The following is a 25,308-nucleotide window of genomic DNA, read 5'->3' as shown; positions in this document are numbered from 1 at the left end:
TTTCATGTGTAGCATATTTATTTGTGTTCAGTAATTAAGTTGGTTTTATAAATTACCTCTATATTAATTACCTACTAATGATTATCCCTTTGTTTTTGACAGTGGTTTTTGAAAAAACAAATCAATAGGAAGTTTACCCACTTTATTTATTTGACTAAATTTGGTTATGGATTCAACATCAAACAATTATACAAATTAATTCTCAAAGAAAAATTAAACTGTTTTGTTAATTTAAAATTGAAAGTAGCCATGCACAAGGGCGCACAAAGGGTCAGTTTATAACAAGATTTAATTTAACAAATACACATGACAGCGCCCTTCGGTTTCGAGAGAGCAAACATATAAATATGCATAGGATAAATATCGCAGGCTAGAAAAGGTATGATGTATGCTGCAGCAATTAAATTCGTAAGTCCAAACTCTTTTATTAAATCATAAAATGTACGCGCCAATGCACAGGCGGTTTCAGCCAGGGTTGGATTCAGGAACCCATTTTATTAAAAACGTTTAAAAATAAACTAAAAAGACATATTCTTAATATTCAAAAGACATAAATCGCAGCTCCATAAGTAATTACTAAAAATTTTTTGTTATATTTATTTATTATATAATAGTATATTTTATTTTATTGAAGTAGGTACATCACATTACAAATTGCTTCACCCAGCACAGTGTAGTATAGCGCCAAAATAACCTTTTATTTCTAGTTTCTGTGTTTTGTATCGTCAGTGTTTTTGTAGTTTTAAGGCATCCGCGGAAGACCAGCGTTGTAGCTCACGCTGCGACATATGCTGAGCGGAGACCTTTTTGGTGTTTTTTTTTTTTTAAATATTTCATTGTCATGTACATTATGATATGTTGGTGTTCTATTGTACATTTAAATTGCACCGAATAAACATTTTTCTTTCTTTCTTTCTTTCTATTTTAGATTAATAAATATATCCACAGATTACAAGTGTCGAGGAGGGACAAATAAGAATTTATAGGTTATGTAGGTTAGAGAAATTCTTTTAGTGCATTTATATCACGAACGTAGTTTCATACTAACGTACGTTGTCTTATTTTTATAAACCTATTTAATAAGTACTATCTATTAGATTAGATGTTTTAAGAATGGACAAAAAAGTATTAATTATATAATTTTTTATTTATGTTTATTTTTTTTCAAACTTAATTTTTATCACGAAACTCCATTCTATGTTAGGTCCGAAAGTTTAACTAGAAGAAAATGCATATTTTTTTTATTTGTGCAATAGAGTTTATCATAATAATTTTTGAATAGTAAATCTCGAACCTAATAGTCAGTTGGTATTCTTTAAGGTAGAGAGTTGTATCCTAAATAAAATATGTAATAATTTTTAAATGTCAAATTTCCCTGAATACGGCCCTGGAGACATGCCGTTGTGATATGTCAATTTCGTAATTAAAATGCTTCTGACCGTAGTCCGGGATCCCATGAGATTAAGAGAGAATGAAAATTGAATATGTGTATGGGTTTTCCGAACCCTGGTGATATAAATGAAGTTATCGAACGGCTAAAAATTCGAACAGTTGGTACAATTTAATTTTGTTTTATACTCTTATGTGAATACTTTTGCTTTAGTGAAGATTCTTATTTATTTTACTTACCTCATCAGCTGGTAGCGATGTTGTCAAAATCTTGATAAAATAATATACAAACAATTACTACTTTGTAAAAGTTATAATAGAACTAACATTGTAAACTATTAGAAATAAAAAAATCCGTTATTGTATTTACAATTGCATTTATGTTCCATTTATTTTAATTCTTGACACACATTAATTAAATAAGTAGTGTAAATATTACTATTTAATTTTGTAAACTTTATTTTTTTTTCCTTTTGGATACGGCATTTTAACATAAATTTCCTTCCACTTTTGTATTTACGATTAAGATCAAAGTCTACAGGTATTTGTGTACATTGCTCATACATACTAAAGTATAGATCTACTTAGATAACAAATTTTAATGTAAGTACGAGTAAATTCGTAACCAAATTCCAGGACACGAGCAAAAGTCATGCGTCACCACATTTTCGCCGTGACTCACTTTACCCTTGACTTGTCTTAAGAATGAGACCATTTCATAACTTTACAATTTCCGTCTTGGACTTCTAGTCTAAGAGGCCGGGCACAAAAATCTTTCTCCGATTGGCATGGATTTACCGGTGGGTGATGAACAACATTTTTAAAATAATTCCATGTTAAAAAAAACGGTATTTTTTCGATCATTACATTAATTTACTTAAGCATGTACTTAATATCTAATGCATTTATTTTTTATTGTGTCTGCAAGTGTATTCAAAGTGTTAATAAAAAATAGAGCTCTAGAACTAGATAAACTATTTAAGATTTAGGTGAATAACTTTTGTCCAAAGGTTTTATAAAAATATAGCTCAAAAATATAAAAGAAATAGGATTTCATTTATAAAAAGTATTCCCATGTGTGCTCTAACCACTAAGATAATTTATACGAGGCGATAAAAAAACAACATGTGCTGTAATGTCAGACACCTGGGTCTTTGTCTTTTTTGTCTGTCTTAAAGACATTGCTCTCGCGGACTTATCGATATAATCGACTTTTCAATAACCTTCACGCTACCGGATGAAATTAAACACTCGATTTTGTTTGACCGGTTAACACAACAACACAAACCTTTTTAGATTTCGGATAAGACTTGCAGACCTAAATATTCAGACTTCTGTTTCAGCAATTTCAAAATTATGATTAGGTACTTTTTATACAGCGCTTTTAATTCATTTGAAATTGCATGTGTCTTGAAATTGATCGGATGTCTCGCAAATCACCATCAAATGGCAAATACTTACACCTGACTCCATATTGATTATTCGTGGGTTCCAATTTCAGAAGAAATTATTTACAAAATCATATTTTCAATTATTTTTGCAGCGCTAGAGGAAGGATTCTGCGGTAAAGTTGGTGCACACTGTGCTTACACAATACTTACATGATGTGTGCGCGTACGCATTTAGGTACGTATGGAATAGTAAACTGTGCTGTGCGGAGCGAAGTTCCAAACAAACAATAGAATTTAATCACTTGTTTCTATTGGTTGTTCGAAACCCAGTTGGACACCGCTGAATTCTATATGTTTATATTTTACGGTCCGCTTCGCATAGCACAGCTTTAATAGAGTCTCTTACTCTTATAGTACTAACCAGCCAAATAGAAAAGGCTTTATAGCGCGCTAATAGCTTCAGGCATCCTTTTCAGTGTACTATATATTTTTAATGTGTATATTGCGTTACCTTATATAATTCAGGCAATGTGCAAACATGCATAATATAACAGTGCACTTATATCTAGATCCCCAAATAGACCAGCGCCGCGTACGTACGCGGACGCAGCGAAACAAGAGTGTAGATTGTACAGTCAACAGCACATCAACCTAACCTAACCTAACCTAACCAAACTAATTGAAATATCGTCGCTATTACCGCGCCGCTATAGAGCTTCATGCGAGGTAACTTGATGTGCTGTTGACTGTTCATAGATATCGCTTAGTCTTCATGAGTCTATTTGGGGCTTAAAAGGGGTTACGAATAAAACATTTTACGATTAATATGTTTATTATCATAAATTAAAATTACATTGGATCTATTTACAGCCTCATCCGTCATTTTCTAGGTTTATATAATACAAAATTAGTTTAAATCCCTGGTTACGTTTGTACAAAGCTTCCAACCCAGGGTATGGGGACGTACATGCAAACATTATCCATATCCATGCATTAAAGCTTTCATACTAATAAATTACATTAATATTAAACATATTGCTTGAAATATAATAATAACCGCCTATTTATTTCTTAGTAGCTAGAACTTAGTAGAAAACGTCGAATATTACGCAATGCATAGATGAGCCTTTTTCAAAGTTTATTTTATTGTTTTTGATTTATTTGCATGAGTTCGATCAAATAAATGTTCATTCTATATCCTAGATGGCGCCTCGGCACATGGGGTATACCAATATATAAACCATAAGGTTGCCCTTTTTTGTTGATATGCTTTTTGTAGAACAGACGCAAATATTTATTTATTTTCAATTGTCAATGCCAAACACAAAGGCTAGTGCTGCACTCTGTCGTGAGAACATCACAGTAATATTCCCTAAATTTATATTGATATTTAAAAAACGTGCGTTTGTACTTTTTAAAATTTAAATTACGATTTGATACTTAAATAGGTTATTATTTTATTTCCAGCAATATTTTCACACGACATTTTGGGTCCTTTGTATCGCATGAAATGGCATTCGGGGCTCGATAATCCGGATAATTAGGGTGGTTCAGATATTAGTGCTAACTACATGTTGACTAGGATTATTATCTTCTGTACGGTTTACCTTGGGAGCCGGGGGGAACGAAGCCGTATCCAGAAGCACCTACTACGACGCCGCTGGTTTGAGATGGGTCGCCGGGGGGAGACTGGGGGAACAACACGGGACCTGAAATTGATTAATTTCATAAAATTAGTAATTTAAAATTAGAAATCAGAAACTTGCATCAGGAGTCTTGTGAACCAGTTATCCGTGTCTGAATTAGTATATATCTAATAAGAAAGCTAACTTATAATGAGTTTTTAATGAAATAAAAATAATATTGACAGTGAAAACATTTTTTTAAATTATTTAATATATTTCTCATCAATGCCCCCTCGGAAATGAGCGTATCAATTCTCAAAACTTTCGAAAACAACACATCGTATTCGTAATATTACAATACTTCCAATCCCAATAACTCTGTCAGTAAATATAAAAGTAGGTATTTACACACTCAAAGTGGATAGCGCTTTCTTATTACATAAACCGAAGGAAACTAACCGGATTGAATCTTCGACATAATCCAATTGACGGCAATAAAATTAAACATACCGGTCGTAATGTTTTTTTTTATACACATAATTGGATGATTGGATTTATTGACATTGATTATCAGTGTCTTGGGTCATCATGTCATCCATAATTATATTACAAATTGTATAGTATCGATTAATTTCAGTTACTTTGGGGCAAATCTGTGTGATATGTCAATATATAGTTATTACTTTTTTTAATGCAAAATGCTTTTTTTTGTTATAGATTTCATTGAATACTTATGAACATATATATGTGCCAACTTATATTCGTATCGACAAAGTCAAAATTTATATGGAACAAGGCAATTTTTATTTATTTCTTTAAAGTTACTAGTAGTAATTAGAGGATACAAGGAAGTTAGTACTTCCTTGTAAATAGTTCCATTTACCAAATATATTTTGTGTGTGATACAAACGTTCTCGCAAGAACTCGTGCTAGCCCTGCTGCTCTATTTCGTCATTTAAGCCTGCTACGGAAATTTTGCTAATGAGGTAAAACTACAAACCAATCTTATTGTCTTGTTGACAATGAACTTGGGTTTTCCGGTCGATGTCGGCTTCACATCACAACTTGTGATCGAAATAAAATCGGCCAAGTGCGAGTCATACTAGCGCATGAAGTGTTCCATACAATCCTACTAACATTATAAAAGCGAAAATTTGTGAGGATGCATGTGTGTATGTATGTGCCAAAATCTATTGGACGGATAGTTATGAAATTTGGTACACGGGTATAATATAACCTGGAATATCACATAGGGTACCTTTTATCCCGAAATTCTCACGTGAGCGAAGCACCGAGGCGCAGCTAGTTACCTATAAAAACGGCCAAAAATCATATTTGCTCTATGAGAGCCCTTAAATATTTACTTTACCTTGTATTTGTTGTTATAGCGGCAACAGAAATATATCTGTAAAAAATTCTACTGTCGAACTATTACGGTTGTACCACGGTAATGTATCGATGTCTCTACCGTGGTTGTACGGAAATACAACAGCCTGGAGACAGACTGACGGATAGCTAATTTTTTGTAATAAGTTTATAATATTGTATAAGTAATAAGCAATTATTAATCAATTATGTAATAATAATACAAATGAGCGTTCCCATAATAAATCATAATGACCGTATAATATTTCAACCAAGTACCTACTACATTTTTACAGCTATCATTAATCAATACAAAACAACGTCCGTACAAAGAAATCATTATTGTTGAGTTTTGATAAGTAGTGTGTGTTTTTTTTTATATAATAAAAAATATTTCCTATTCATCATATTTATTTTTAGAATACCTATTAGTTTGTAGGTTTGTTACTTTAGAAACGGAAAAATAATAGTAAAACGTTTTTAATTTTTTAAAGAGAAACGTCGGCTGCTTCTCTTATATAACCTCATTACGAGTAGGTCCACTAAAATCTGAGCTTGACATTTAGCTAAGCTGACATTTTGAGAAAAGTCGCGAGCATACAGCATACAGATGCAAACATTCTGTTTATATACTCATTTTAAAAATCTTCAAATAATAATAGGTATATGTACTATGTTAGTAAATTTACTAAGAATCTGTCACTCACACAAACTACTTTACACCAACCAAATTCAGGTCAAAGATCTTGGTGTCTTGATTTTCCGTTTGATCACATCGTTTTTTGTTTAAAAAATCTATCTATTTTCCTCGCGCTTTTTGAAAATATATTTTTCAAATACGTTTAGTAGCTAGAGATTAGGCTTTAAACTTAGATCATTTAGTAAATGATCTAAGGGCATCAACCTTGTCATTTTCCATGGCTCGCCCAGCACAAGACACCTGACATTGACGTTGGGAATTAGAGCACTCATACTTGCAATAGCATAACTTACATTTATAACAATTAAAATGAATACATAGTCGTGTTCATTTAATTACATGATACTATCGCGTTGTGAAATTGATTTGGTATCTTTCCGTTTTTGCAAGAGACCGCTCGGAATTTGTGTTCTTAATTTGATTTTTAAATTGTTTATATTTTTTATTTAGTTTTCTTTTTTTAAACGCAAGGAAGAATTAGTAGCATCGAACGGGATTTAAACTACAAATGTCACTGACGTTTATTGATTTCGTATTATGTTTAATTTTTCTTACTTAACAAATATTTTTTCTTAAAGTTTTACAAGTATTTATTTACCTACAACAAAACTAACGTTTCAAAAACAATTTATAGATTACCTTTATTCAAAATCTTTTGATATACCTACGCATAATTTAATACAAATACGACAAAGTAGCTATTCATAGAATCTGAGAACCATCAGTATAAAATAATACCTCAGTCATAAATATACGACAAAGTACCAATGATTAATTTTCTGTGTAAATAAATACTCAGTTATTCAATTCACTTACAATATTTATGGACCTTTATGATTTCAACTAATAAATACTATTTATATTTGATTTATATGATGTCTTCTAGTAGATCCTGTACCTTCAGGAAATACGGGACAAAAAGCATCCTAAGCTAGCGCCTTTTAAGCCTAAATATAAGCTAGCTAGCTATCAAGCTGGGCTTAAAAAATAGCCTATTTATATTCAATTTTAAAAGCAAATAGAAACCATATATAGGGCCTATGTAATTTTCACGGCTTGCTGTGAAAAATTTGTATCGCAAGTGTAGGATAGGGCTAACTGGCCTTCACTTCAGTCACATCTGTCAAGCAAGTAGTTTAGCAATTAGTTTTTATATTTTCATCACTTTATAAAATCTTATCAAGATTTTATAAAGTGGTGAAAAAAGAACTTTATGAAATAAATAACAAATGCTTCGTTCTAAAATCTGTCATCGGCTAAAATTATTCGAAAACCTTACAGCATTGTGTGTAAATAAGCATAAAACAATGCATCTGTGAGTGAACCCCACGTCAAATGTAAAGGGCCGGCTAATGGCAGACTCGCGCTTGGCCGAGCGAAAACTGGCTGCTAGTGTTCACCAGCCTGTCTGTCCCTTTATGAGAATTAATTATGAAGTGTACACACGACCGAAAATAAACAATGTTTTTTTTGGTAACACTTCGTGATCACGACCTTACAACTTAATTAATAATTATGTGGATAAGATATTTTATTTACCAAAATGTGACAAAAATCGCTCGAGAAATTCTATAAAGGTAATATTATAGTTAAAACATTTATTATCACCCATTATATTTATGCAAAAATAAATTAACACTTAATTCACTCCTAAACCATAATTTTTCTATAAAACATTTTAGGTAGCACAAACACACATTTAAGTTTATTTTCATTTCGAGCACTATGACTATATCTAGACTTTTCTGTACTAATAATCATGTTATGTATCACGAAACAATACAGCCTAAAGGAAATGCCTACGTTATAACCGGTAAGTAGATACTACAAATTTATGTCCGCGATCGTATACATAGATAAATTGATAGTTAAAAATCAATTGAGTGCAGGATTTATGAATGTGATGCCAAAGATAAATAAAATTGGGAAACTATAGAAACGTGCGGCATATTTCACGTAATGGGTGGAAGTAATAACTAGACTAATCATATAATAAAAATTTAATAATTGAAAAATTTGTTGTAACACATTCATTGCTTATTATAATCACGTTGTGTAGCTATAACATAAAGTGGCAGTAATCATTACTACCGAGCTAAAAGAGATGTTATCAAGGAAATGTCCGTCTTAACTTCAATTATAGCTATCTCGGCTATCTATATATCTGCTCTAATTTAATTTGCATGTTATTTTTGATGATATAGATGCAGCCTCCACGCACACTATCGCGGAACAGTTCGCCGAACTTTGACAGATTCGGCATACATTGCTGATCTTTTCATTACTAAATCATCATTAAGATTTGACAATTGACATGATTAGTCAAATCATATACCAATGACAACACAGTGTTGGACCTTATGTCTCTGCGCTGCCATCTGGTGTAATCAGTCTTCAAAAAACAGTCAATAAACTAAAGCCACACGTTTAACTTAAAAATAAATAACAAAAAGTAAACTAGAGGTTGTTTCTATGACCTTAACCTTCGTCGTGTTTAGATCTTTAAAAAAGGTTAATCTAAGTTTTGCCATTGACCTCCGAACAAATCGCATGAGCTATAATCGTGAATTGTGTCTGTGACCGTATAAAAATGTAAATAGGTACCTATTACTCGGGCATTAATTTTATATTTATTACTATGAGGCATAAAAACTCATATAATATAATTGGAGTATAAACATTTTTCATTCTTAGGGCGTCGCATTTATCCTAAGTTAATTACGCCTAAAGTTATTTACATGCAAAGATTCATATAATAATCTTCTTCAAAGGTTGTTAAAATCATACAAAAAATATTATATTATACGCTACAAAACAACTAAATTCAAGGCAAAAATAAACGTGTTTTATGACGTTATAGAAACATAGACATAATTGCTTAGAAGTATGTAGATGTTGTAAGCAAAGGGCTATTTGAAGGCCCCCGTAGGGCATAAACAGCCACCTCGAGCCTTACATGACCCCTTTAACAATTAGACAATTTACTTCCCACAGCATTACTGACCGCGCCCTTAGGTACCAAGGAATTTATAACGAGTCCCGAAATATTTGGCCCGATTTCTTTGTCTCAAATATGTCTGTTATCACGCATACTGATCTCTCTTACCGAAGTCATTTAAGTGTAATGCTATCTCAGCGATTGAAGCATCAGACAATTTAAAAAAATGCGAGTCGCTAACAAACTCCAACTTTCGCTTATATTTCTAATAAAAAAAGATTTATTATATAAGATGTATGATATATATATAGGATGTAATGATATTTAGAAAATTTATTTTCTTTTAATAACTTGCAAAACGACTGTCAAGCATAGCACTACGCTATGTTTTCTTTTCTTGATTTTCTCAATATCATTATCGATACATCCTATGTAATAAATCTTTTTTTTCATTACATTTTTTCATTACTTTAATAATGTCATTTTTTTTTATTTTTGAACAGTATTTTAATAATATAATTCATTTAAAAATACATATATGTAATATTAATTAGGTATGTATACATGTGGAAATTTTCCAATAATATTGTTTTAATTACTAACAAAACCAATATCAAGTGTAGATATATTCTATTAATTAACCAACATTTTAAAAGCACGAATATGTTAAAATGCGAGGCATGATTTTCACTTCAGGCCAGGATGTAATCAAACAAATTGAGCAACAGACAAAACCAAACAAAGACAGTTTACTCTTTAAACTGACAGAGTAATTACGCAATGACAACACGGTTGTGTGCATTAAATACGTCAAGATATGAATCAAAAACCACGGTCAAGACATTTTTGACTATTATTGTGAAATCCGGAGTACCTAGTGATTGAATGCAGTTGTTTAGATAAAGCACGTAACCAACGTAAATCAAACTTTAAAATTATAATTGATAAATCGCATTGAAACATTATCTTTACACAAAAACGCTGTAATCTCGGATGTGTAGAATCTCGGATCTCGCAGTCGTGCTGCTCAACATAACTTAAAAACTTGCGAGCGGCGAATTTACTCGAAAATAAATTATATGAAAACGTAGACTCCAATTGTTAAGACCCAGGGGTTGGCTGGATGAAATTCTATTTGCGATAAGTCCACCTTTGCGCTCATTCTCCTTTATGTTTGAATACCTAGTTATAACTTTCTTATGATTTTCTGTTAATGATGCAATATAGTGTTCACTTATCTATCTAAATGACAAAGCAAGGAAGTACCAACCTGTTAACGCTAACCATGTTTTCCTGCCGCCCACGCACTAGCCATATTTTTAAATGCCTGTAATGGCTCCTATATTTAGGTATCATTAAATCCTACATTTATTTATTTATTTTTATTTTTTATTACCGATTTACGTCGAAAAACAGCAGTCATCAATTTAAAAAGCCACCCTATTTTCATGCAATCGAAGTTCTTATTACCAATTTTGTCATTTCAATCATTATTTTCTCTCATTAATTTTGAAGGTAAGAACCTTAGATCGATCGATGAAATGTTTCAATTGGTTTTTTTCGTGATTGTAAAACCTGTGTAAAACCTTTTAAAAAATTAATAAAAATTAACAAAACTAATCTCGATTGCATGAAAATCGGCCCCCAGGCGTGTTGCCAACCTCGACATAACTGATGAAGTACCACACTCACTTCCACCGTCTCAAATATGCGGTAGTGGACTTGTCATTGACCAAAATTTCCATATAATTTATGGTGCTTGAATTATTCAAATGAGTCTTACACTAACATTACTGACATATTTGAATTTCGGAGCTATTTCTAGAATGTTGATTAATAATAATTATTATTTCACTAAGAAATACTGTCATAAATCAACCTTCACATTAAAAAAATATTAGTGCCTATAGTTTTTGGTCTTCTTCTATGGCCTCATCGTATTGACATGGAATGAAACACACAGTGAGCGTATGCATGCATACGTTTTCGTTTGAAGAAAAATGTTTCCTCTGTCCAAATATATTTTTTTTCTCCTTCTAATCTCGTTTTCTATCAATCCCATTTTACTTAAGCGAAGAATTTAAACTATTATCAACAACATATAACTATTTCCGTAGATTTTTGTTTATTTTTTGTACTTACATAAATCTACTCAAATAGGCTTTTTGCCATCCTATTACAAACTGTGATTAAATACATGCTAATTTTAGTGATTTTTTATAAAAACTGATCCATTATTCAGTAAAAAATATTCTTACTGTTTTTCAAGGATTTAGAGGTTATCCGTCACTCCTCCTCACATATATGACCGAATTTCTGCATGGGTTTTACCTCAGATATACTCCGCCCAGTTCAAAATTGGTCTGGATATCCTTGACGAAATAAAGCCAGTGCTTGGTTTGGCTATACAGCCAGAATCAGTTTTATGTTACCTGTATCGACATCTATATATCATTGTGTAACGTGGGTAAAAATAATAGGATCCGTGAACGCAGTCTAGACCAAATATAAATATATGGAAATAGAGCACATAAATCTGTTATATATATATCAATCTAGGAACACTGAACGGAGATCTATAAACATGTCTAGTCGCATTGTTATCCTTCGAGACAGTTTTATTGGCGAATTTAAGTACTGCCTGTTTAGAAACTCTGAAATACAGTATACATACATACATCATTTTAATTTGTAGCAAATTCACCCTTATTTCCACGGCATAAAGCCCACGCATAGTAACTTGATATGAAGTTACCTGTTTCGCTAGATCGTAGTAATAAACTTTATTTCAATGATTTAAGGTATAATATTGCGTCACTCACCGATTGTTATACCTAGTGAAACGGAATTACTTAACTTGGCTATCTAGACTGCAGCATTATAAATTAATTGCAAAAATGCAAGTTATATTCCCCCCTTTAGCTATCATTAAACCATATTTATAGATTACTATCGGACATAATTATTATAATTAAAAAAGACATGTTACAAATATTTAATTGTCTTTGATATCGTCTAAAGAAAAAACCAGCCAGGGTCACAGGAAATAAATTAATTGTGTTTTCGCAGTTTTTTATTTGACTTATCTAGAACGGAAATATTACGAATCTTGCCTCGTATCTTTTGAGTTAAATTTGGTTATTTTTTGAACCGATTCTCAGGCAATCGAACATGATTTAATTAATTTTCAAGTCAACCAATTGCGTAAAAATATCGTGGCCGTAGGAATTTCGGAAAATCCTGCATATCAAATCTTGCGCGAATGAAAATCATTCATGAGCTTCTCACCAGTATTGGCCCTAGGGTCTCTGGCGGCGGCGGCGGACAGTCCTCCGAAGCCCGAAGCCCCGAAGCCCGAAGCTCCGAAGTTGGTGCCGAAGTACCCATCAGAGAAGTCTACGTCGTAACCGAACTGTGCCGTAGTCAGCGCTATGCACGCACACACTACTACTGCCTGGAAAACAGAAAAAGTGTTATTAAAAAAAAAAATAAAAAAATACGACGAGTGTCTACTTATGTAGTAAATGCGACATGTACCATAAAATGTCAACATCAACAGAAATGTTAAATAAAGTTAAAACAACTTCATTATCAAATTGACAATTCGATATTAAAGTCTTCTCGAATTCTTTCTTTTAGTATACTAAAATAAATAGTTACATTTATAAGGAGCCAAGAAAATCAATATACCTAACAAGAAATTATTGGTCATGAATGCAATAATCAAATAACGTTCAAAAACAAATTACAAGAGCCACAAGAAAGTTTAGGTCAGACAGACAATTATCAATGACGATGACGAGTCACTTTTTAATCCTATCTCTTTCGTAAAAATGACGCTGGGTTACAACATAATAACGTTGAATACATCCTGATTGTGAAAGTTGGTGTAACCAAACTACATTGATTGATATTTGATCAAAATAAACGTATTTAGTACTTAAATGGCCCTTGTGCAAATCCAATGTAGCAAAAAAATGTTTGCAAAGAAAATCTGTTCTATGAAAATCAACCGATTTTGTTTTGAAATTTACCAGTTAGCATAAAATACGAGGATATAAACTGCTTAATATGAAATATATTCAAGCCTCAAGGGACACTTGATAAATCAACTTCATTAGCTTATCAAATACCAACAATTACTATGCAAGTTTGTTAAAACATCATTTAAAAACAAGTGCAACCACTTTTGTTTAATTATGATTGTATAATTGAGTGAGTTTGCTCGAGTGATAATTGTAGCATCAATTAATAAAAATGATTAACAAGTCGGCGAATTGGGGTTTCATTAGTTTAGATATTGGAGTTACTCACAGAAAAAATATTTTAAAATATTTATTTTAAAATATTTTTTTTTCGAAAGTTCTGATGTAAAACAGGACAGACTTGAATTCGGTGAAATTTGTTACACCGATAAAATGTAACTGAGATCGCAGTTCTTCTTAAAAAGTATATCCCAGGATATCAACAATAAATGCATTTAATAGAAGTTAAATTAATCATTATTGGACGCTCTGGGGTCAACAATAATATCGAGAGAAAAAAATATCGATCAATGACAATTTCAACATAAACTAATACTTAATTGAAAAGTCAATGATTGAAACGTTACAAAATAGAGTGCTTAGTGAATTTAGCCAGTAAATATATAATTAAATAGCTGCCATATCATTAAGTATCTGCGATTGATCTATTGTTGTACCCGGCTGGTCTTCCGCGACCTTGCAGCACTTTCAAATCCGTTATGCTCAATACACATGGTTTGTTACTTTGGCAACAAGTAAATTGCTATTCTTAAAGAAATAGATCCATGTAGTTATGTATTGTTATGGAAAATATATTATTATGTACATTATATTTGAATTGAATTATATTAAATATCGTAAACTGCCTTAACCCTTTTGCGGACTGTTTAAGTAGGCGTGATACTGAACTGAACTGGTCGCAAAAGTAGTTTCAGAATTGGTTTTTTGGTTCCAATGTTCCTCTGAAACTTTCGCCTAATATAAGTAAGATTTTTATTATTAGGTACACATACTTATATATAGATGTGAAAATATCAGATTCTGTTCGTAATTAGTCAGCCAGACACAGTTAGGCTTTTAAAATTAAACCTGTCTGGCGTCTACTTCTAGTTTTTTCTTTTTGCTTTTTAGAAGTTTAGGGTAAAGCTCGTGTTGGAGCCACATTCAACTTGCTATTATTTTCCCTCTTATGCATAAAGACTTATTAGTAACTATAGGAAAGAAATGTTAAATTCAAGCTAATAGCCAAATATTGAGGCTAAACACTAAGCATACACTTTCTGAGAATACGTAAGGACATATTTTACAACGTAATAGCCGCCTCAAGCGTTTCCTAAAGCTTAAATCAGCATTAAAACATAAACAATGCAAGTTAGGTAAAGCTAACATTCGTAACTCTGAATAGATCAGCTGGAAAACACGGAAACATGCAATTACATAATGACACACGCGCGGCACTCATACGCCGAACTGGTTTCAAACCAGGTGGCGAACTTGCAGTCTGACCTCTAGTGAGGTCGGTGTGTGTGAACTTTGCACGACCACGTGTTTTTCAATTGCAACACGAGATACGAATACGCGCGAATGTGAAGGATGTTCGGAATCAGTTACTGTGTTTTACTTTCAGAGCTTTTTGTTAGTGATATGAGTATTTCTATTAAGAAGTTGGGGTATAGACCATTTGCTATAAGTAAATTCGTGTTAAAAAAATGTATTGTGTAGGCGACCCAATTAGGAAATGTAGGAAATTGACTGGTGCAATCAAAAATCATCAAAAAAGAAAAAAATGCGTGACAATTGATGGCATGTTTTTAACGATTAATTTATGAAATTTATTTCGAATTCGCTAAACAGAAATAAGTCCATCGACCTAAATAAAATAAAATGCATAATAAATAACATAAAATACATGAATTTTAATTTCAATGTTAGATACGAAATGTAGGTTAAGGATTCTCCGCAACCGATATCAGTTTCTTTCTAAGCCGCGTTGAACAAATTGAAATGCGAACACAGCAATTACCATGTCACGTTGTGCATTTATAAGGAGTTAAAATTCTATTACAAAACGCAAAATGAAACGCTAAAATTATTAAACAGCATAATAACACGATATTTTCAATAACCCGTAATATATTGAGTTATTACAGTTTTAAAGTTACGAAACGACGTTATTTAGTCTAGGTGTCACAACGGACCGGCCCTTGTAGGGCTGTATTAATTGCGAATGGTAAATCGTAATCACGAATTTTGTAACTTTTCGAATGAATAAGTCGCGTTCGAATTATATGCATTTTATGATCTAATTCAATTTATTGGAATTAGCCTCCCGTCCCGGCTTTGCTCGGTTAAAACCACAATATAAAAATAGCATAACTATATGCTAGTGTAGTAGCATCTGCAGCACTCTGTGCCAAATTTCATTAAAATCGGAATACACATCCTTTTTCTTTGTAATATTAGTATGGTTGAATAAAAGCTTGTAATCTAACATTTTATTAAGGCGAAACGAGCATAATACCACAGGAGTGTCACGTGAATTATTTCAACTAGTATGGCGGCAATATGCTCTAAACTATGCCATTGAGAAATATCTAGGAAGTGGAAGGAATTTATTAGCGTACATTTGACAGTACATCAACCTACTCAAAATCATTGCAAAATCGTCGCTATTACCACCGCATAAGAGGTTAATGCAGAACACAATCTACCTAACATGTGACATTTCAAATGTGTGACCTGTCTGTGTTTTGAAATAAATAAATAAGAAAATATGTTAAGAAATTAATATAGTTTAATTTTATTATTATTTCTTGTCTTATTACAAAACGAAACACTCGCTAAATACGCCCTGGAAAAACTTACTGTTAAAAGAAACTTACTAACCACAACCTACTAACAACAAAATCAAAATTTTGTTTATTCTTACTGCCAATAAGCTGTACAACGTTAGTAGAACTTAAAAGTAGCCATAATCTCAAGCTACTAATTTGAGTATAAAGAAATCTTACAAATGTTTCATAACAAAAACTTGAACAAAGGTTACCAAATTACTTTAAGTGTTAGTTAGTCTAGGATTTGTAATTCGCTTTAAATTGGCAAATAACTTGTTGCGCTGAACGATATAGTCATTATTGTTTACTTGGCAGTGCCAATGCAGCCAGCATGGCCAAACTGCATCGAACAATAGTCTGAAATGTGAACAACGCCATACAAATATGCTACTTTTATGTCTTTCATACTTGTGTTTCATATCAGGCTGTAATGTCACGAAGCCCCTAGATTAGCATAAAAAATAAATCTTAAATGTTTTACGGCTGTGATTTGACATCCAGCCGCCTGTCTGCCGTCAACCCTTTTTGTGAATGCTATTGTTGTTTTATAAGCTGATAAAACATTTCGGGTTACCCACCCTCAATGGGATGGCTATGAATGGGATATGGAATGATAGATGGATAGATATTCTAGATCGAGACCTCAGTCGTCGTTTGCTAACTTATATAGGTGTCATTTATTCAAGTCGCCTAAAGACATCTGACATGACTCGAAGAAATTGACGATAAGGCAAGGTCAGCTCGATCTTTTATTAAAAGTTTTTTTTTTGTTTGGTTAATTATAAATATGTGAAAAAGTGCCTGTGTGATATATATATATATATATATATATATATATATATATATATAGCTTTGGTAAACATCATTTAATTTAGAATATGACGTGAAAAAGTGCCTGTGAAGGCCTAATTTCTGAATAAATGATTTGATTTTGATTTTTGCTGTTACCGCGCCAAACATGATGTGCTGTTGACTGTACAAACATAAACTCTAATAATGAACGAATAAAGACTGATTTAAAAGATGCCATGTTCCACCCTCCATAATATGCTTTCATTTAATGTGGTCTGCACCAACCATTACCTTCATTTAAAGCCTGGAGCTAAACAACATTTCGTTTTAAATGTCGTTTATACTTCCTGATTATAGGTCTAAAATTGATACCAATTAAATTCATAGTTGTTTATTTCCAGACATGTGAATTGAAAAAAAGCATGTACATATATTACTAAATAAAAATTATTGCGAGTGTGTAGAAGTGTGTCTGAAAAATAAAGGAGCTCCAGGCTTTAGCTCCAGCTTTTTGATTAAAATTGTTTTCTCCACAACCTTCTTCCATTGAGCTCTGACCAGCAAAATAGAATCAGTTTTAATTCAAGACATTCTTGATGTGGCTAATATGTTAGTTTTAGCATTAAGTACTACGCACGTACTGTGTCGTAACTTAACCCTGGATGTGAAGATAGTGTACCACGTTAACGATTTGTGACGAGCTGACGAGCAATTAAGAAACAAAGCCTTGTACGTGCATGCGTGGTTCCTACTACGATTCAGTTATAGTCAGATAATTAGCATTAACGATAACCACGAGAATGTTAACTGTGTAGGTCCGTTTCTATATAAGTATTGTAGCTCTGAGTGTACTTTGCGTTGTTGTGCGTAGGTTAAAGTTAACGTCAAAGTCGACTAATACAACCGAGGCTTAAGTGATAAAATTTTTTTTTCTTCTTTTTAAAAACTATAACAAGTGAGCTAAGATGCGTTTGTGGTCTTTGAAAATAATAATTTTGAGGATAAGTGTTGGGCTGTTCCCTTTTACTCTAACCGTGAATTTCAACGGAATCAATTCAGGAAAACTTTTAAAGTAAAGCTGTTCGTGTTGTTTTAGAATAAAACAACTCGAACAGCTAAAGAAAGTTTAGATATAATGGTAAAAAATATATAATAAATATTGCTGCAATACTTAATGAAACATAATGAACTCTGTTGGAATTACGACAGGGTCGGCCAAAGTCACGTACACATGGACTCGCTTGAATGAAAATTTCCCATTCGGTGACGTCATGTGCATGAATGAATGCGACAAGGCCCCAGCAAAATGCATAGACCACGCGTATGCATGCCACGAAACCGAATCGAGTGTGCAACTTGCAACATTGCGTACAGAACTTGAAATTACACAAATTGTATAGAAGTGGATTTGTTAGTCCTTTTTACCAACCAATACAGTATTCTGGTGGGAGTTAGACTGTGGGAGAGTCTAACTCCCACCAGAATACTGTATTGGTCCAAGCCACAAGCAATTTTAACAAAGTTGCCATTCGGGAAGCGATTTGCTTGGCTATATTTTCTTTCCCGAATGAGATTCCTATGCAGTATATAGCCTAACATTTAGAAGCATAAGTTATGCTATACACGAATCGAGTTTTATTCGAATATGAAATTTCAATGGTCATTTTCTGACTAAGAAAAATAACTCTCAGTTGCACTAAGTAAATCTTCGGTCGATCAGAATGAGCCTTGGCCGAGGATTACTCGAGCGTACCACATCAGAAACCGTTCACGAGTTGACGCATGAATATGGAGCCATGGCGAAGCTAAAAGATTCTGGAATCGAGCGGGAATTGAACCCGCGCCCCTGTCTATCCGGGGCAGTGCTCTTAACCACTGAGCTATTACGTCTTACGCCGACGTACAGTATTTTCATTAGAGAGTAGGACTCTTAACTAATTAACATACCCCACTGTTACAAGTAAGAAGTTATGTTTGGCTGAATATATTATGATTACATTAACATGTTTTTAGGGAGCGTGCGAGCGGATTATACTTCTATTTCCCTTATGATTACAATTTCTGTGACTCTGACGCAACGCAACGCTGGACGGTGGCTATTGTGCCAGAATCTCGCTCGCCTTAGACTATTTAGCATAGCACTAACTGCTTAGTTATTAGGTACTTGGAACATTGTTTAGTACCAGTAAGGTTCACTTTGAGGGGCAGTTACATTTAACGAATTTAGTTTGCTTAAAATACACCATTTCAATTGTCAGTGTTATTGTACTTAAATTGCTAAATTAATACTCACTAACGTAATTTAGATATTTAAATAAGATAATGTTATAAACAAAAATAGGAAACAATGTTTTAATTCTAGAATTATTTTATCAAAAATATCACCTGACTAATAACATGTTAATATGTCGATTTCTCGAAATCGATTAACGACAGAAAGAAAAGTAGGCGTTTAAATTTAAAAAAATGCGTCTATCAAGATAAGAGGTATAAAACTTATTAAAAAAAAAACAATAATAATCCTGTATCTAACACACTGCATTTATCTTAGGAGTTACAACAAACATACAATTTGATTGCTGTATATAAAGTAATTATTGACTATTTGTCTATTCAGTAATTATAAAACTAATTGCTTTGTAACGAAGTTATTATGTTTATAATTATTCAATGATGAAATTTTCATTTCAGCTTTTGTTGCCCTACTTGTAGTTAAAACATTAATATTACTACAACTATGCAATTGGAACGAATACGTAATGGTGGCATTAGCTTTATAAATAGACACCCTAGACATTGCAAAACTGCATGAGATATAATATCAGTTTACATTTAAACGTGAAGTACTGTGAGATTTGTGACGACCTCGGCGGCGCAGTGGTAAGGTTCTTGCCACTGAACCGATCCGGATGCCGGGTTCGATCCCCGGTCGGGTCATGATGGAAAATGATCTTTTTCTAATTGGCCCGGGCCTTGAATATTTATCTATATTATGTATTTGTTATAAAATATAGTATCGTTGAGTTAGTATCCCATAACACAAGTCTCGAACTTACTTTGGGGCTAGCTCAATCTGTGTGATTTGTCCTAATATTATTATTTATTTATTTGATAATGAAATCCTTTCAGATATCCTGATATACAAATTGGATGAATGAATGAACTCTTTATTGTATAGATCATCGTAACAAATGTTCCTGGTCCCCACTGATAATATGGATAAAAACGATCGTCCTGTCGCGTGGTCCTACTAGTCGAACTACTGAAAATTCTTCCTAATAGACTTAAAAAGAAAATTATTTCATTTATCGATTCAATTGAAAATTTAGCTGTTTTTTTACATTATTTTATATTGAAACACTTCTTTATCAGGTCAAAATTGTCAGTTAATCTAAAGACAATGGCCCGACCTGAGAAAAATAAAACCATTTTGCACTCTTATATCCATTTTCCTTTCCACATTTTTTGAATATACTTTTTTATTTAAACTTTATTGCACAACATAAAAGTTCGGTGCACTTAAAGTCATAAGGCATTCTCTGCCAGTCAAATTATGTATATTTATTTTATATTAGCTAAAGCCTAGAGCTCCTTTATTTTTCAGACACACTTCTACACACTCGCAATAACTTTTATTTAGTAATATTTGTACATGCTTTTTTTCAATTCACATGTCTGGAAATAAACAACTATGTATTTAATTGGTATCTATTTTAGACCCATAATCAGGAAGTATAAACGACATTTAAAACGATATATATATATATAACATGCAGCTATAACATATATATTTATAATATTTAAATACAAATTTTGCCAAATTGTTAGATCGTTAAATTATTTGAATTGCTTTAGACATAATGGCACATTTATACTATACTTAGATAATAAAGCACTGCTTATTTCACACATCAACGGGCGATATGATCTAATCATAGACAAGGCCTCATTTTGCCATCAACTATGAGTTATGGTCGAGTTATCATAGTCTCGTTAATGTAATTTAGATATGCTTAATACGAATATAATTTAGGAAGACAATTGTGGTTATTAATTAAAACGGCGTAGAAAAAAGCAACGGAATATTTAACTTAATAATAAAAAGAAAACACTGATTGAACTAGAATGAGCTGAAAATGTACCTACACATTACCTTGGTCGTGATTTAGTACTGTGCAACATGTGTAACATGTCAAGTTCTGCATGAATCTCTATGCTACGGTATTAGGGGCGAATTTTCATTGAATTAGGCATGATGTACACCGTATACTTCGCCCGATTAGGATAATATCCAAATAGCGTGATTTTCTTAACATCGGATATCCCCAAAAATTATACGTCTAAGTCGTTATTACATCAATTTTTCATCTTTCGTGTACGGATGTGCACTAAACGTCGAAATGTGGGTATTTATTTATTAATTGTTGATATTATGTATACTTATACGTTGCAAGTTAACCACTTAACAGATGCAAGTTAAGGAAAAGCGGGTTATTTAAATGGTTTTGTTATACATGTCACACGTCAGGCAAGCGGCTGGTTGTAAAATCTGAGACTCGTCTTCAAAATTACAAGGTTTATTTTTACTCTGACTCCGAGCTTTGTGGCGTCACAGCCTCATGACCTACTTGGTATTATCAAAGTAATCTCTAAAAGGAACAAATATCCACATTGTCTCTATTAGAAATATATTCAACATTATTATATTACCTAAGCTCATCAATTTTATTAATCGACTTTATATATTAAGCAGGTATTACCTACCTTAATTAGAATAACTACCAATCATTTTCTTACCACCTAGCCTTCGTAATAATGAAAATATGCGCATGCGCCTTCAAATATTGTCGCCTAGATTTTGAAGGCTGTCAAACCACGATCATTAAAGATAATGACCACGCAACGAATACGTGAAACATCACGCGATTTGGACAAAGAACTTAATGATGTGTTGTGCTGTGGCGTACCTAGATGATAACTACACCAGGGCTCTTAAACTTAGGGGGGCCTCATGCCTTGATGACCTTACTTTTCGCGACAGCGATTATGAAGCTTAAATAGCTTAATTGGGGCCCTCAGATCTTTTTCCAAAAGGCCTACAGTTACCTAGCTACGCCACTGGTGTTGTGCCTAACCTAAGTACTCTGGTCATGGTCATCGATGACCTGCATACCGGTGCCGTTTAGAATGGCTATTTATTTGTCAAAATAAGTCTTTATCCCTTAATCATCTCGTACGACACCCACGGGGGGATATGAAATAGTCGTATACGCACTAAAATTTAAAACCCAATATTAGTGAATTGCCCAATATTAGTGAATCATCCAAAAACTTCAAACACATTAAAAACTCGTAAATAATTATTTACAAAATTTAAATTCAGATCATCATTGATGAGTCAATTAACATCAATATCCAATCATACAAAAAATAAAATCATTTTCTAGTTACGTAGATAAATCATACAATCTTGATGCTATCGCGGAAAGCGTCTACATTTAGGCTATAAATAACATCATTAAAAATAATATATTATTTTGACTGCGTGTAAGTAATATTCGTATCTCACAATCGTTTTATCGAAAGTACAGTCGACACAAGGTCATTTAGGACAGGACAATAGTTTTCTTCACTATTCATTGTAGCGGTAAATTTAGAACTGATTGTTACATTTATAAATTGGAATTAAACTGTCAGTTGATTGTGATTTTGTGACGAACTGAAGTTTACGAACGTGAAAGACTATACATAAATACCAACACATATACATAATTTAGACCACAGACACTCGCATTTTGTATATTGTTCACCATGTCCCTTTATTTTCGAAAATATCGCTTTTAATGCCTAGTCAAAAAATAAATAAATCACTGTCATAATTAAGATTTTCCGTATATTTCATACCACAGCTTGTACAGGTACTTTAAATAATTTCAGTGAGAGACAAAAACAATCCAACTGGATTCAAAATGTTTTGAAAATATATTTTTAACTATAAGTATAACTCTATCTATAAGAAGAAGAAGACTATATACTAGATACTATGTTTTCGCCAAAGATCGTGCAAAGTGGTGAAGAAAAAAATAGTAACTTAACCCCAGGGTTAATGTGTTTAATGAATGTTTTCGTGTCCAGACACGAAAACATTCAGAATAGAGAGAGAAGTGTAATATATAATAGTAAATAACGTGTGGCACAAAACACGATTTCAAACAATTATTTAAGTGATTTTTTTATGGCGACAGTCGTTGCCCGGATTTACCCGCATCCGTAAAGCAGTTTACATTGGAAATTTCCTCGCAATCAGTCAACTAAAATGTTATCCATTATCGATTAGCTTTTGCATCAACAACAAAATCGATCCTTATCATTTGTTTACGTCAAACCAACAACTTTTGGACTAAGTTTCATGCAGTTTATACACTATCGCTGAACAGTCCGCCAAAGTTTGGCGGATTCGGCAAACATTGCTGGGTTTCCATTGCGGTAAACAAAAGCTCTCGTGCTAACTACGCAATACGCGTCACTCGCGTCGGCATCCGTCAGAGCTCGGCGATAGTGTGTAGCCGACATCAGATTTCCACGTTAATGACTGAGCAGTCGCGTATCAGTTACTTTAGACAAATGACAAATTCTGAACCAGGATTTGATGATTTTCATGTTAATGGTCTATGTAGTATCTGTACTTTCATATTCATACTAATATTATAAATGCGAAAATCTGTCTGTCACGCTTTCGCGGCTAATCCACTAAATCTATACTATAATAAAAAGGTAAGCGTTTGTGAGTTTGTATGTTTGAGGCGAGTAATCTCCGAAACTACTGAACCGATTTCAAAAATTCTTTCACCATTAATAGAAAGACACATTATTCCAGATTGCTATAGGCTATATTTTATCTCAAAATTCCCACGGGAGCGAAGCCCTGGGCAACATCGAGTTTGAAATAAACATAGTAAATAACCCAAAATCAAACATAGGGTACCACCGGCGGAGCTACGGCCAACAGCTAAACTCTTTATAAATCCAGATACCATGACAGCGTGATATATTGTACGAGTTAATATTAGTATTAATATTGCTTCGCATTGGTATTTGTTAATTAGCAGAACGTCATAACATTTAGAACATACGAATCAGATTAATTGTCTGTCAGCAAAGAAATGTCACAGAGATGTCTATTCTTTAACTATAATGGCCAAACGAAACCGGTCTCTTATCTCTGGTATCTTTATCCATTACCTTTTATAAACCCCTTTTATAAACTTACAAGCTTAACGTGTATGAGTATCTGTATGTCTAACCGTGGTTTCGTAGCAGCCAAACGGCTAAACCAGAGTGTTCTTAGCTATGTTCGCAAAATGTATGTTCACTTTAACAATTTGGAAACTGTCAGTTCTTGCCTAGCAGATGAGAGGATGCCAGCAACTTGGGAGTCGGGATTCTTTCAATTTTCAATATATTTTTTATTAAATTTCAGTAAAGTATTTACAGAGTTAAATAATTTGTTGATCTACTTTGATGTTTTATATAATTATGACTGACATTTGTGATGAAAAGTACCTACCCAATGTCCTGCTTCGTACTTTAATCTATATATATGCATTTCAAGAAGAAGCAGATAAAGCGTGAGAGGTAACAAACAAATAAATTTACTTTCGCATTTATAATATTGTTAGGATGATACAATCGAGATAAATATTCAAAATATTCTGTGCCATGTAACTTAAATAATACTTATAAAGTTATATAATCATAAAAAATATATTTTTGTATTTCTCCACTAATCTCCAGTCTAGACTAATATCGAAGACGACATATAAATTACATATTAAAGTCTGCCCGTCATTAAATACCTTACTTAATTTAATATATTATACGTAGTTATACCTAATACATATTACAATCTCTCAGGCATTAATATCAGTTATGAATTATTGTTTCTATGATCCGTATTATATCAAAGAAAGAACAAAATGAAATATGAAAGGTTTCAAGTTACAGTAAAATTAATTTTATAAACCACAAGAATGTTATTAAAAAAGTATTTCTATATCCTGGTCCATTATACCTACAGTTCTGTCGAAGGAAGATGCGTCTTATTGTTATTTTTAGCACTGTCCTTATTCCAATGGATAAACATTAATAAGGAAGTGTGTTTTGTTTGTTGAGAGATCGTGGAAAAGGGTGTAAAGTGATATAGGCTACTTTTTGCCGCAAGCGGAGCCGGACGCAACAGTTAGCACATA

At 32.8% G+C, this 25,308-nt stretch overlaps 1 protein-coding gene across 1 annotated transcript in view; it reads right to left on the bottom strand.

Moving 5' to 3' along the window:
• The window catches only part of LOC128676555 (uncharacterized protein), a 36,372-nt gene that overhangs the window by 2,732 nt on the left and 8,332 nt on the right, over window positions 1-25,308 (bottom strand). The window contains exons 4-5 of the mRNA XM_053756720.2: window positions 12,697-12,862; window positions 4,388-4,489 (exon numbers count right to left, since the gene is read on the bottom strand). Coding sequence (XP_053612695.2) covers window positions 4,388-4,489; window positions 12,697-12,862 — 268 coding nt within the window. The remainder of the gene's footprint in view (window positions 1-4,387; window positions 4,490-12,696; window positions 12,863-25,308) is intronic.

This window comes from Plodia interpunctella, chromosome 16, assembly GCF_027563975.2.
Source record: "Plodia interpunctella isolate USDA-ARS_2022_Savannah chromosome 16, ilPloInte3.2, whole genome shotgun sequence".
NCBI lineage: Eukaryota > Metazoa > Arthropoda > Insecta > Lepidoptera > Pyralidae > Plodia > Plodia interpunctella.
This window is presented reverse-complemented; position numbering and strand designations above follow the sequence as displayed.